Genomic DNA, 14,860 nt, shown 5'->3' with positions numbered 1-14,860 from the left:
GGCTAAATAACATCCCACTCAGCAAAAAAAAAAAAATATGAAAAAGAGTTACAAACAACACAACTCACAGCCACAAACAATGGTTACAGCACCCATACAGTACAAAAAAACAATAACACTCATGACATGAGTAACGGAAAAATATGGTACACTCTTATACACAAACACAAAGTAACACACAAGAAAGCAAATATACTAAAGAAACAGGGATTGCAAACAGCTTACAGAACAAGAAACCCACTCCAGTCACATTTACAAACAACAGAAAAACCAGATAAATGCCAAGAAGCAGGTATATACCAGCTAGTGTGCCAAGAATGTAAATCAGTATATCTGGGGATGACAAGCAGTAACTTTAAAACTAAATGTAAAGAACACATAAGACGTTGGAAATATGAAAACAGTCATTCTACCTTCACCGAACACCTGATAAAACATGGACATGAACCATCCAACATGGAATGTGACATGATTGTTATCAGAGTGAATAATCACAACAAAAAGCTCCCGGCATGGCAAGAAAACCTTCACATACAAAGAGACATTACAATGGAAAAGAAGGTACTCAATGACCAAATCCATATAAACAATACCTCCCTGATCATGCTACCCACCAAAACAATAACAAACCTGGATAAGTAATTAATGAATCTCTCCACCCCCCCCCCCCCCCCCGAAACACACATACAGACACATGGACTCATATTTATTAAACATAATAATAATAGCACATTGGCACACAGCAAATTACACACACACACACACACACACACACACACACACACAAATGAAAAATGTCAAACACAACAGAAACAAAAGACAAACACACAACAGTTGGCAAGATTGCACACTGAAAACACACATCTGTTGATCACCAAATGGAAGTGAAACATGCTCAATAACAAGCGTGTATGCAACAACACCAGAAATTGGCCAGCTGGAGCATGAAGACCAACACATACATCTCCAAGAACACACAATACCGGCACTGGAAATCATAAGTAACACCGAACAATACATTCACAATATGACTTGTGCTACAACCTAAAAAGCAAGAGAAAAACATGACAAAATGTAATATATCAGTATATTATAGCCATCACATATGTTCACTGTATGTATAAAAAGAAACATGTATTTCAGGCCACTGATGATGCTTCCCAAATAAATGAAGCGAAACGCCTATGGCAACAAACAAAACTGCCTACATTCAGTTGCATACCTTCACGAATTTAGAGCAACTAAGGGAAAGACTGGAAACAGATAAAAATGACAACAAAAGGCGTACCAAGATGATCTTCTCATTGGTTAAAAGCTAGAAGACTGGAAGCGTGTAGCTTAATGAGCTACTAAAGGACTCGGATTCAGCTGGGATCTCTGATCTTGAGGTAGAAGATTGTTCCAAATTTTGTGCTATGGTAGTGTCTTGGACCCCACCACCTAGAGTCCCTAAACATCAGAAGCCCCTTTCACATGAGAGGAAGGAGAAATTATCAGCAGGGCTCAAGAGACATTGGGAAGGGAAGAGAGCATCGAAGAAGAACTAGTCATAAGTGCCTCTTAGTGAGCTAAAAAAAATTCTGCTGAAGTTGGAGAAGTGGGCGTAATACTTGTTTTAAGATTATCACTGACAAAACTATGTGCAATAATTTTATTTGTTCCTGTCAAATGTTTAGTAAACCTGACACACACCTGTGGAACAACCCTCTTGCTTTTACGAACTTGATGAGATTCTGAGGCCTTGGGTCCTACATTTCAAAAATAAACTTATTTGTCTGCCACATCTGAAAGACTGTTGGCTAGGCACTTAACAAACTAAAATCCCTGAATGGTAAGTCTCTCTCTCTCTATCTGTGTGTGTGTGTGTGTGTGTGTGTGTGTGTTTGTGGGCGCGCGCGCGTTGGTGGGGGGTGGGGCAAAAAGTGTAATTAACCATCCTGCACAACAGCTCCATTGTGCAGCTGCCTGCATGTCCTACTGCTTCCGTAGCACATTATATGCACAATATCAACACATGATGTGGTAATTTGGGTTTCAAGCAAAGTAGTTTCTGACCACCTAGAAACAGTAGACGTCAAACTTATATCTCAGGGATGATACCGTATATTCTCGAATAATCCGCACGTTTTTTCCCCCCAAATTTTAGGACGAAGAACTGGGGTGTGCGGATTATTCGAAACATTGTTGGTACTGCTCCGCCTCCAACAATACATCCCACTATACTATTGCATTGTTGCGGCCTCAGTCTGTGGCACATCAGTAGCATGTTAGGAGTGAAGTATTAACGTCTTCAAACTTGTTAATTATGGCTACAATTTCTCGTTATCACTCGTACACTGCTAAAGAAAAAGTGAAAATTATTGAAGAAGTCGAGAATATTGGAAACTGTGCAGCAGGAAAAAAGTATGACGTGAGTGAGAGTTGTATTCGGGACCGGCGAAAAACTAAAACGCAGCTTTAAGAAACTAATAGTAATCGCTGGGCATTTCGCGGCCAAAAAGTGAAGCATGCGGACCTCAAGAAAAGGCTCTGCAATTATGTAGATGAGAAGCGACAATACGGTGATGAGTGAAATGTGCCAACTTAAAGCATTATCTTTAGCCAAAGAACTAGGCATTACCAGTTTCAAAGCCAGCCGGGGCTGGCTATCAAGATTTTTCAACCGAAATTTAGGATTCCGGAGGAAAACTGGTATTGCTCAGCGGCTTCCAGGCAATTACGAGGAAAAAATAGTGAATTTTCATCGTTATGTGATAAATCTGCACCGTAAACAGTCCTATATATTATTGCAAATTGGTAATGCGGATCAAATGCCAGTCTATTTTGAAATGCCGCTCGACAACACAGTGAACAGGAAAGGAGAATCCAGCATCATGATATGAACTGACGGCAGTGAGAAACAAAGATGTAAAGTGATGTTGTCTGTAACTGGCGATGAACGAAAGCTACCACCTTATGTGATATTTAAAAGGAAAACTATTCCGAAAATATCAGTAAAAGGCATACCGGTATTAGTGAGAATGAATCTAAAAGGGTGGATGGACAATAAACTTATAACTGACTGGGTGACACGTTTGGCAATGTCGTCCTGGTGCGTTACTGAATTTACGCAACATGTTGGTCCTCGACAGCTTCTGCGGACATACAACTAAGGTAGTGAGAGACAAATTACAGAAAGGGAAAATTGACTTGGTCATTATCCTTGGAGGCCTAACATCCATCCTACAACCACTAGATGTGTGTATAAATCGGCCATTCAAAGCTGCACTTAAACAGCAATATACACAATGGATGGCTGATGAAAACCATAGTGGAAAAATCAAACGGCTGGATTGTCCCAAATTTGTGAATGGGTGAAAAGTGCATGGGACTCCATTCCGCAACCACTGGTGGAAAAATCCTTCAAAAAATGTGGAATCACAAATTCACTGGATGGAACAGAGGACGACGCTCTATGGGAGTGATGATGACGAAAGTGATGAATGGAGTGGTAAGAGAGGAAACATAACGGTATTGACTAAAATATTTTATTGCACATACCGTGTTAACAAATTCTTAAACAAGATAATTCACATTTCTTTTTTTGCTATTGTAGGTACGTGTAGAGTCCCGGCTGGCCAGGACAATGTTCCCCGGCAGCCCTCCCGTCTAATGGACCAGCCCGCCAGCTGCACGCCGCTGAATCGGTTGCGTTTTAATGATGTATCAACCTATACAGCAGCGTTGCTTCAAAGTAGTTATTATACATACTTTTGAACACATCATAACGTTGGAACAATTTTATTTTATAAATAAAACAAATTAAAGCAAAAAATATTTTTTTTCCTCTTCCTCAAAATTGGGGTGCGCGGATTATTCGAGGGTGTGGATTATTTGAGTATATACGGTATATGTCTCCACCTCAGCTACTGGAAAGACCCCGTGTGTGTTTAACCCCTTGCTGTACTTTGACAAAACTGATTCATGGAAAGAAATGTGGACCAAATGTAAACATCACAAGTTGGTCTCTTGAGAACAAAAGGCTCTATTCGATACATACATTACCCAAAAAAGTAATTCAAAGGCATAGAAAGGAAACAGATGTTTGTTACTGAATAAATACAGCAGAACTGAAGGACATGAAAAGTTTGCACATAACACACAATACAAAGAGAAATGACTTAGGAATGCAGATAGCATTACATCTACCACGATCATGCCATGCATGGCCACTAATTTTTAGAGCTCTAGATAATTTACTATTAGAAATGCATTCAAGGGAACCACTTCTTCTTGTAACTACATTTTTGTTGACAATAGCCATGTTTATGCATCATATTAATGAATGTCTTCTGATGAAGACACATCCGAAAACACCCACAAAGATCATAATTTCTATTAAAGCATTGTTTATATGTAAAAATTACGTTTGAAGTACTGTTTGAAATACTGTATTACAGAAATATAGTGTGGATGTAACTGCAATTGTCTTGTGCATCACACTGGCCCATTTCACACAAGTCATCTGCAATCACTGGGGCATGGATTTTGTCAAACTGAGTGGTATGGCAAGAGATTAATAAAATGAAGTAGAACGAGACCTATGCTCTAAATCGGGTGTTTAAATTCAAAGGAGCTGAGAGCTTAAAGAGTTTGATAACTAGGGACTTGCAGGAACTGAATGTAAAGTGCAACTGCTGTGTATTTTGTGTTATAGGGCAACTGGCACTATCTATGAGCAGCACAGTATATTACACCGGGAAAAATATTTAGTTTCACTCAACAGAGGTCAGGACAACGCTTCATGGTAAATGCCAATGGCTTCATGCCGCAGGAACATAATGACATGCAATAAATAATACAGCTGACACTAAGAGGGACCTGCATATGTCTTCTGAAATTATAGCCACATTTGACAAGTTACAAGACAACACGTGTGTTCTTAGTGATCCTCATATCTCTATCCAGTATACTGATTACATTCCTAATGACTTAGATGTAAGTAATTTTGCAAATTTGTTGTAACTTTGTATGTTTTACAAAGATAACCATAACTCATGTACACACAATTATTTCCCTGAAATGCATGGAATATTACATTATTATTGAGTGGGTGTTGCTGACGGCTTGGCAGTGTGTACATGCATACTTCTTCATTTATATCCATACAAGTAACAGTAACAACAACAATAATAATGATAATAATAACAGCAATAACCACAAACGACATAAAAGAAAAAACTTTCATTACAATTTCTGATAACTACTGTGGCCAAAATAATAATTGGAACATGTTTCTATTCTGGTGGTATGTAATATCATCCGGGTGATTTCAAGTCATTGAGCATCTCTTCTCCATTAGTGATCAAGCAATGTTGCTGTCTAATAGAGATTTTGTGACAAACACACATGCTCACTTGCAGGTATCCAAACGTTTTTCATGTTCCAGAGTTCCTGTTTTTAGGTTAATGATCAGCTAGCCACATACATCTGTTTTCTGAAAAACAGTTTTGCATGCTTTTCATTTGTTTATTCATTTTTTGATCATAAATCGAAAACTATTTGATAGTATGACAATGTCATTTAGTCATAGTGAAAGAACAAGTTTTACGATGGTTGAACTTACTCATTCTCATTCAAAAGTAATTGTGTGTGGCTACTAATAATCTGAAGGTTCAGCATCATAAACACAAAAAACAACTATCACCCTTATATTACACAGGAAGTTCTCAATATACGTAAGCAATTTGCATGACTGTATCACACTCTCAGATTTTATTACAATTAAACTTTACCTTGAATGTATTTGCTACTCTTTCTAGCCCTACTGACTGTAAGAGAGGAAATTTTGTTTCGTGTCTAGTAATAAGAAACTGATCTGGACAAAGTTGCAGCTCACTGATATTCTTTGCATTTATTTTATGTGAGGGCTCATTAGGAATACTTCCTTTCCAGTATCCCTTGTTTAAGTTGTACCTGTTATTTGCAATATAATGTGCATATGGGTGGAGAGGTGGTGTGTGTGTGTGTGTGTGTGTGAGAGAGAGAGAGAGAGAGAGAGAGAGAGAGAGAGAGAGAGAGAGAGAGATCGACCGAAATATGCTTTTCAAGCCTGGTATTTTTCTCGGCCTCTGGTGATTTGTGAAGACAAACTTAACCTCCTTGCCATTCCCCTTGTGCAAAGACTATGCTGTGGTATTAAGTAAGCGATGGATCTTAGAGGCATTCCTCTGTAATTGTGTATGTCTACTATTTTACAAATCAGCTCCTTTTCTCATGGAAAGAGGATTTCGTCAAGGCTGGGTAGTGGCCCTTACATTGTTTGGTACTTTTTTCACGTTACTTCTCACAGCAGCTTTCAGCGAAACAAACCTGGGCATCCATCTACATACCAGGGCCGATGACAAAGCACTTTTATTCACTGATGAAGCAGCATTCACAGTACATTCTCAAGACAACCTTCAAAGGCTTGTGGGCGAACTCGCTGCTTCATGCCTGCTCTTCCCTGTGCCTATGAATGTAAGGAGAACATGAGCATGGCACAAGGATACACAGATATGCTTACCATAAGATTAGATGGCACCTTGTTGAATGTAGTTGACAAATTCTGGTACCTTAATTTGCTAGTGTCCAACCATCTTTCTCTAAACAAAGAAATAAACGCAAAAACTGGCAAAGCGGTGAATACTTTTGGTATGCTCTGTAAAAGAGTGTGGGGGCAACAAACAACTTATGGTGACCACAAAAATGTTCGTATATCAAGCATGGATGCTGAATACCCTCTTGTATGGTGCTGACACCTGAAAATGATATCCTAAAAAAATGATGTAAGCTTGATATGTTTCATCTGTGGTGCTTACAAAATATTCTGGGCATCTCTTGGAAGGACCATGTGACAAATAAAATGGTCCTGAATACAGTGAATTTACCAAGGCTCACCACCATGCTAGGACACTCACATCATATTGTCCACTCTCATCTTCCCCACCACACACTGCTCAGTGAGACAGCACATGCCAAGAGTGCAACTGGAAAATATGCCTTGCACTTTAAAGACTGTATCAAGTGTGATATGAATGCATTTAATGTTGACTGCAACAAATGGGAGAAGCTCACCAAAGACTGCAGCAGTTGGAGGAAAATCATAGAGGAAGGCAGAAAGTCCCACAACTACAGCTGGCTCAAAAACTTAGCTCAAGACGAGAGTATAGACAACTGTCTTCAACAAATCACTCTTTTGGTGTGATATACACTTACAAGCTCTCACATTGATAGAAAGTGTCTGCATAACGGTACTTGAGTCTGCTATTAGCTATTGACTAATCCTTTAACCCTTTATAAAAACAGAACTCTAACTAGATTTTATTACCTGTAATGCAGGTTACTCACAATGTGAGATTCTCCATAAATTTAAGACAGGAAAGAGAATAACTCTGGGAAGATAGGGTTTTATGTCCCACTGATGTCAATGATATTAGAGAATGGGTGCACAAGTTCGGGTTAGGGAAGAAAATTGGCCATGTCCTTTAAAAGGAATGATTTACACATTTGTCTTTAATAATTTAGGGAGGCCATGGAAGTACCAAGTCTGGATGGTAGATGGGGTTCTTAACTGGTACCCTTTTGAATGAGAGCCCAATGAAACACTGCACAAGTTATGTTTTTTCACGCATGGCAAAAACTTTCATTCTCATTATCAAGTGCAAATATTTTTGGTATTGATATGATGTTTGTCTGTGTGTTGTTCTGCTTCACATGTTATTTAGTAAATATTTGCACTGTATAACGAGATTAAATTCTCAAAATTCACCGTGCTGCACAAGAAAAAACGTAACTGGTACTATGTTCTATTATTTAAATCATTAGTGAAACAGTTGCAGGCACTCTAAAAATTAAGTTTGGAGCTCAGTGTTTTACCACTAGGACAGCTTTTTCAGTAGGATGACTCCACTGAACTTCAGTAATTGTTTATCTCCACGTGCCAATATCTTCTATTTGGGAGTGTGTATGATGCTAACACTGATACAGTAATGGTGTCCTCATGCAGGAAAGCTATTTTAAATCAGAATTTAATTGCACATGTTGCTGCTGGGAGTGATCTGATATTTGACAAATAAGAGAATTTGGCAGTCAAGATCGCATGTTGTCATATTTTTATTTTATTTCCTCCATGACCGGTTTCGACAGTCTACATGTCATCTTCAAATCTACACAGCGTGCCAAAAGAAAAACAGTACTACAACAGTCTGCACATATTTACAAGGGTGTATACGCCGACAAGGAAAAAAAATTCCCGGATTATTTCCAGATATCCCATTTAAAAAATATACCTTTTCCGTGCTAAATGACAGTAGGTTTACCATAGATTTTCCCCTCGGAACTGTAAAACTTATCAGTCCTTTGAATGGTTAACGTTTTATACACTGGTGTAGAACTTCCCGAAAAAGAAAAAGGGCGGAACAGAAGTTTTGGAAAGACTTTTGATGAAAACAAAGGGGAGAAATTTTGGAAAGACCTTTGATGTGCAGCAAAATATAGGCTGCATATTTAAGTATTATGAAAATATAAATTTGAATTGCACCAAACACAGCACGTTAGTTTACAGAACGTTGAAATTGAGATTGCGATGTCCTTTTGTAAGCCAGTCATATTTCATGCCACATGATCTCGCCAGCCGATGACAGCAGATATTGAGAGCATAGGACACGTGTTATAGTCTGCCAATAGCAAGATCACTGCTACGTAGTGTGAACACATGAAGAGGAAAAGTTAATGGTTTACATGAATATATATAGTAAAGCTACAAGAAAAGCTAAGCTTCCACATAAATATACTGATCTAAAAGATTAATAAGCTACAAGACAAGCTAAGCTTTCACATGTAATATTGATCTTTTTTGCGTGTGTTATACCTTAAGATACATCAAACAAATGTGTCAGTAAATTTAAAATGATGGGCTCGAAATTCTAGTAAGTGGCTGGTCCTCAAAGTGTTCGGTTTTAAACACACTGTGCTTTAAGAAATTCATCCCACTTTCTCACACGTAACATAATTCATCTTGTGTAAAAAGAAAATAAGATTGAAAGTAACGCTTTTCAAATCACCATTCGCAATACTATCCCGAGACTGTCAGAAACTGATTCAATTTAGCAGTAGCCAGAGGGCGCCTAAGACAGACATTACTGCACGTGTGCCATTGCTGTGGTGTAGGCAGCCCACTATGTTGGGTTCAAATTAATGACGATGTAAATAAAACAGAAAGAAACTTCCACATGGGAAAAATATATTAAAAACAAAGATTCCAAGACTTACCAAGCGGGAAAGGGCCGGCAGACAGGCACATGAACAAAACACACAAACACACACACAGAATTACGAGCTTTCGCAACTGGCAGTTGCTTCGTCAGGAAAGAGGGAAGGAGAGGGAAAAATGAACAAGCTTGGCTTGTGTCTGTGTATGTGCAGATGGATATGTGTGTGTGTGTGTGTGTGTGTGTGTGCGAGTGTACACCTGTCCTTTTTTTCCCCCTAAGGGAAGTCTTTCCGCTCCCGGGATTGGAATGACTCCTTACCCTCTCCCTTAAAACCCACATCCTTTCATTTTTCCCTCTCCTTCCCTCTTTCCTGACGAAGCAACTGCCAGTTGCGAAAGCTCGTAATTCTGTGTGTGTGTTTGTGTGTTTTGTTCATGTGCCTGTCTGCCGGCGCTTTCCCGCTTGGTAAGTCTTGGAATCTTTGTTTTTAATATATTCAGCCCACTATGTTTGTATATATCAAGCACTAAGAGAGCTTACATTGCACCAAAAAAGAAGCGGCATCAGAGGATACTCCAAGAGCATCGGAATTTTGTATACCTTACTAAAATGCATAATTCGGCATTGTCCCCCCCCCCCCCCCCCCAGATTCACGATGAAGTAGGTCCCATCTGATATTAAGCTTTTCAGTGGGGTTTTTGGGATGCAAATTTTCTTGGAGTACTGATACTGCACTATCTCATATTTGGTTCTTTATTACAGCACAATGCCATACAAGGCAGAAGATGAAAATGTGCACTTGAAATTCAGCGAACAATTGGAACTAGCCAATACTGTTGAATGAAACACTTCGTTTCAAACAAATTGATTGCCTCAGCAAAAAGATTAATAAAGCCAAATTTCTTTAGTAAACTGACAAAATTAACTTCATTGTTCTGCAAGGCCATTAATGCTTGACTGCTAATAACTTGGAAACAAAATAAAATCAGAAAACTGAAACTAAAAATATATTTATGCCCTCCATAATTATGTAAATGTATTTTAATTCACTTGATAGCTCCCGGCCACAGAAACCTGTTTTGTTTTCATTTGACGTAGGAGATGTAAAAGAAGAGGAAACAGCGAAATCACTTAATGCAAACACGGGTCACGTGGAGGCTAACCCCTCCCCACAACAGCTCAGACAACTTTGCGCATGCGCGAATCTGGCAGCTAGGGCGTGAAAGACCATTTTTTTTTATTTTTTTTTCCAATAGCATATGGCTGCTTGCTACTATTGCCTATACAGCTAACAGCCACACTTCAAGTAGCGCGAAGCGGGAGAAGTTACTGCTCTTATGCGAGTCAACTGCGCATGCGCCCATTGGCAATTGGTGAAACGAACCTAATGTAAACCGTTGGACGTCACGCTCATAGAAAGCAGTTTATTGTTATGCCGTACTACGTAGTCTTTGCCCTACAGCCTTTGACAAATTTTGCTGTTTGCAGACGCTTGTGCATGCACGATGTATTGTTGCTGTAAATGGCGCATTCCTTTGCCACTAAAGTTTTATTTTTTTCCCCTCTCGTTTATATTTTATTGCTGTGGTATCATTCTGCAGTAGCAGGATACAGTAACATTCTTTTCTAGAGAATCAATTCTTACCAATCAAAATTACAAAAATTTAACTGAAAGGGAAAGTCTTTATTTACTCTTGTTTCATGTATCTGACAAGCCAATGTGGCACTTTTGTTTTGTAAGTGCAGTGTGCTGTTGATATGTTTGTATGATTCATCCACAGAATTTTATTATTTCTAGAAGGTATGTAAAAAATATTGTGATAGCTGTGTTGTTATATTGTTACCCCACGTGTATACTGGTTGTACAATAGTGAGATTGAGACAGTAATGTTTTTTTCTCCTGATACACTGTAGACCCAAAGATGACAGTTTGACTCTGTCGAAACCAGTCAGTGAGGAAATAAAATAAAAATATTACAACACATGACCTTGGCTGCCATATCTTCTTATTTATCAGTTGTTATTGAGTTCTCTAATAGCTTTTCTTATATGAGTAAAAGTTGCAACTATTCTTGCTCTGGTTGTTTTCCCACATTCTCTTTTACAGTGAGAGTGTAACAGCTCCTGTTTCCACGACAGTTTCCAATTGATAACATTAAACCATATTTCTTTTTTGCTCCTCTCTATTAACTTACTTAGTTTGTATTTACCTAAACTGTGATGTACACAAGTCAGAATAGAATTAAATGTATTCAGTTTATCTTTCAAGAAATATGTTAGACCGTATCAGTTCAACAGAAATACTCTCCTTGCTTTCTACTTAACACTTTGTTTCTGCTCACCGCTGACACTATAACAGAATCGTGGCTGCTACTCATAAGTGACGATCTAGAAAATGTTGGTTCTGATTTTATCCAAGGAAGAAATAAGTCTTTGTTAGACTAGTTGTTCGATGCTATTGCCTGATAATGCATTCAGTATCACTTATAAAACTGTTAAGTCTCTGTTGGTGAAGCTGGCATCATTGAAATCAAAACAAAAATGTGTGTGGCTTGCATCTCACAGAACTGGAAAATAAGTCACATATTCATTATAATGTAGTTCTTGGCCCAACACTGATTGAAAGTCATATTCAGTAACATAATGCATTTACGAAACTACTAGCCACTAATGCCAGCTTGTGGTGGCAGTGATCATAAATTCATAGAGCAAAGATGAGGGATGTAGCATAACAAAGGAAACATATGTTGAGAGATTTGTGAAATGTTTGGCTTTTTTATTTGCCATACTTCAATGACAGCACAATACAGATCCATCTTCCCAATGCACATCAGTCTCTTTTGGATTATGCTTATGTAAACAATAACGGCACTTTTTAGCTCCTATTAAAATATATCCCTTCATCAGCAGGTTCTGAATTACTAATTGCCAATGAAGACTACGTAAGTTACATACTTCCACCCACAATCATCAAACAGAATAATTTTCTGAGGAAACTCCACAATATGACAAGTTATTCACAACATGGAAAGATGTACTTATATCTGGCATTCATCCCCAAACTCCGTGTAGATGACCATTTAAAAAACTAGGGACACCGCTAACAACACATTTACAATACATTTATTCTCTTAAGAAATTTATATGAAGAACCAAATACAATTTGGAAAAAAAAAGAAAAAAATTAAATCTTATAACACTAGGAACAAAAATGGCCTCCACTATTCATAACTTGATTTTACTTTTACACAGAAAGAACAAAGTATACAACTATTAGATATTTGATGACTTCCCTTGAAAATTTAAGGTGGAAACAAAAACATTGCCAAATACAAAAGGAAATCATTTCTTTTTGGCAGTTCCTATTGTAATCTCTAGATACAATTATGCAATTCTCTAGCATATAGCAAAACTTTCACTGGCTTGCGACATTAAATAGCTTATGAATCCTGAAAAAGGGAACAACTTTGCATTCACAAAAACTTATCACAGACCTCTCCAGAAAGGAGAACCTGATCATTGTTTTAAGTAAACAATTTAAACTGAGCATTTACCAGACAGAAAGGTAAAAGACATGTATTAGCCTACAATGACAGGACCATGGGTCACAAACTTTGGGACTACAGACAAATGGTACCTCGGTGTCAACTGAGTTGCATAATACTTTCCATGTTATTTTTAACCTTGGATCCAACATTTATTATGCTTAAGATCATAAGTTATTGGCAGAAATTTAAATATCCAACTGCAAAACGAATATGGGTTTCATTTGAACTATTCTCTGAAGTATGTATGTAGAATGAAGTGACAACTAAAATTGTGGCACGGAAGGAACCACAAAAATTCTTACCAAAATATTAAAACTTTTAAAGAATATGAGATATGTATTATTACTTAAAACGTAATTATTCAAACTGCAACTTTTTAGGAGTTCCATAATACTGCACTGTTTCAAAATAACTTCTTTATGCAATCAATCAATGTACTTTCGGCAAATTCAAGATCAAGTATTACAGACACATACCATATCACAATCAACTTCATTCAAAATCAGAATTATCTTTATGGTGCACATCCATACAAAGCACTGTGCTGATCCACACAGAGAGATAGTGAACATTCAGATTATTGTGACTTTGTGTATCCCCCCCCCCCCCCTCTCTCTCTCTCTCTCTCTCTCTCTCTCTCTCTCTCTCTCTCTCTCTCTCTCTCTCTGTGTGTGTGTGTGTGTGTGTGTGTGTGTGTGTGTGTGTGTGTGTGTGTAATGGTAGTCCTCCTTCCTGTTGTTGAACAAGTGATACCAGTGACCAACAAATACCAGAAGAGTGCAAATTATTGTTGACATTGTATGGAATGTCGAGAATTTGGTTTCTTTCCAGTTAGTGTCTTCACAGCAGAGGAAAATATACGCGAGTCACAATCTAAAATATGTCTTAAATTTAATCATAGAAAATGGAATTCGTTTACAACTTTCCAAGTAACAATACAATGCCCCATTACATTAATCTACAAACAAAGTCAGCTGAAACTTCACAATATATAAAGCAGAAAATTTAATTTTATCTGGTACGTATGCTGCAGAATTTTTCATATTTATTCTCAAACAGGTTATGAGAGTGCACTATGATTCATTTAGCATTTCTAAGTTTAATAAATAAAGTAACTGTATTTTATGCAGTGACATGCAAAACACAGGATGTCAAAATGGACGTAAACTGGACAGAAGTGGAAGGACTGGATGAAGCAACTGTGAAAATGGTGATAGCTACTGGCATTGTTCGAGTGCATTGCTCTATCGGGTCATGAGAAAAGTATGAAAGAAAGAAGGAGCCCTAAAGATTGGAAAGAGGTAAAATTATATCAAAATTATTGGGAAGTTGCTATGATTTGTCGTGCTGCCAAGATATTTGAGAAGATCCAGGAAAAGAGAGTACAGAAGACAGTAGGAGGAAGATTGAGATAGGAACAATGTGGGTTTAGACCAGAAAGGTAGACAGAGAACCTCATTTTTACTGTAAGCAAGCTCCAAGAGAAACATTATATACATTATAGGGATTTAGTAATGGTGTCCAGGGCACTGAGATGGTTATGACAGTGTGGATAGAAGCAAGATCTGGAAAATCCTTCGGAAGAGGAAAACTGGAAGGCTAACTATGAGAAGAATAAAGGAAATGTATTAAGGAAAAACATGATGATTATGTGAAAGACAGCCTATAACTGGAAAGTTCTTCATGCAATTACAGATGGTTGCACGTTGCATGGCACACAGTGGCTCCCCAGTTTGCTTTTCCACACATATCTGAATACTTTTTTAATACCTGGGACATCAGAAGTAATCTGGGTTGTGCTATCTTCAGCAGGAGGTAATTGAACTGCCTCCAGCTCAGGATTTGTATCACTGCCAGGCTCAGGGCCACCTGCTGCATCCATTCCCATTTCAGTGTCAAGTGTCGTAGCATCTGTAGTAGCTGCTGCAGTAACTGTGCTGTCAGGAGCAGTTGTTTCTGGAGGTGTTGCAAGTTCTTGATTTAACAGCTGTAAATAAATGGAACTGTAAATCACCTACAAAAAGTTGCAGTATGGTGAACAAAGAAAGAACTCTGTCGCTGATTTAGAGCACGACACAG

At 38.0% G+C, this 14,860-nt stretch overlaps 1 protein-coding gene across 2 annotated transcripts in view; it reads right to left on the bottom strand.

The window, feature by feature from the left end:
• LOC126360305 (polycomb group protein Pc-like) overlaps nt 1-14,860 on the bottom strand; it is a 69,085-nt gene that overhangs the window by 33,020 nt on the left and 21,205 nt on the right. For both annotated transcript variants that reach the window (XM_050007699.1, XM_050007698.1), the window contains one exon: nt 14,552-14,768. In XM_050007699.1, coding sequence (XP_049863656.1) covers nt 14,552-14,768 — 217 coding nt within the window. The remainder of the gene's footprint in view (nt 1-14,551; nt 14,769-14,860) is intronic.

Source organism: Schistocerca gregaria, chromosome 1, assembly GCF_023897955.1.
Source record: "Schistocerca gregaria isolate iqSchGreg1 chromosome 1, iqSchGreg1.2, whole genome shotgun sequence".
In the NCBI taxonomy this organism is placed as follows: Eukaryota; Metazoa; Arthropoda; class Insecta; order Orthoptera; family Acrididae; genus Schistocerca; species Schistocerca gregaria.
This window is presented reverse-complemented; position numbering and strand designations above follow the sequence as displayed.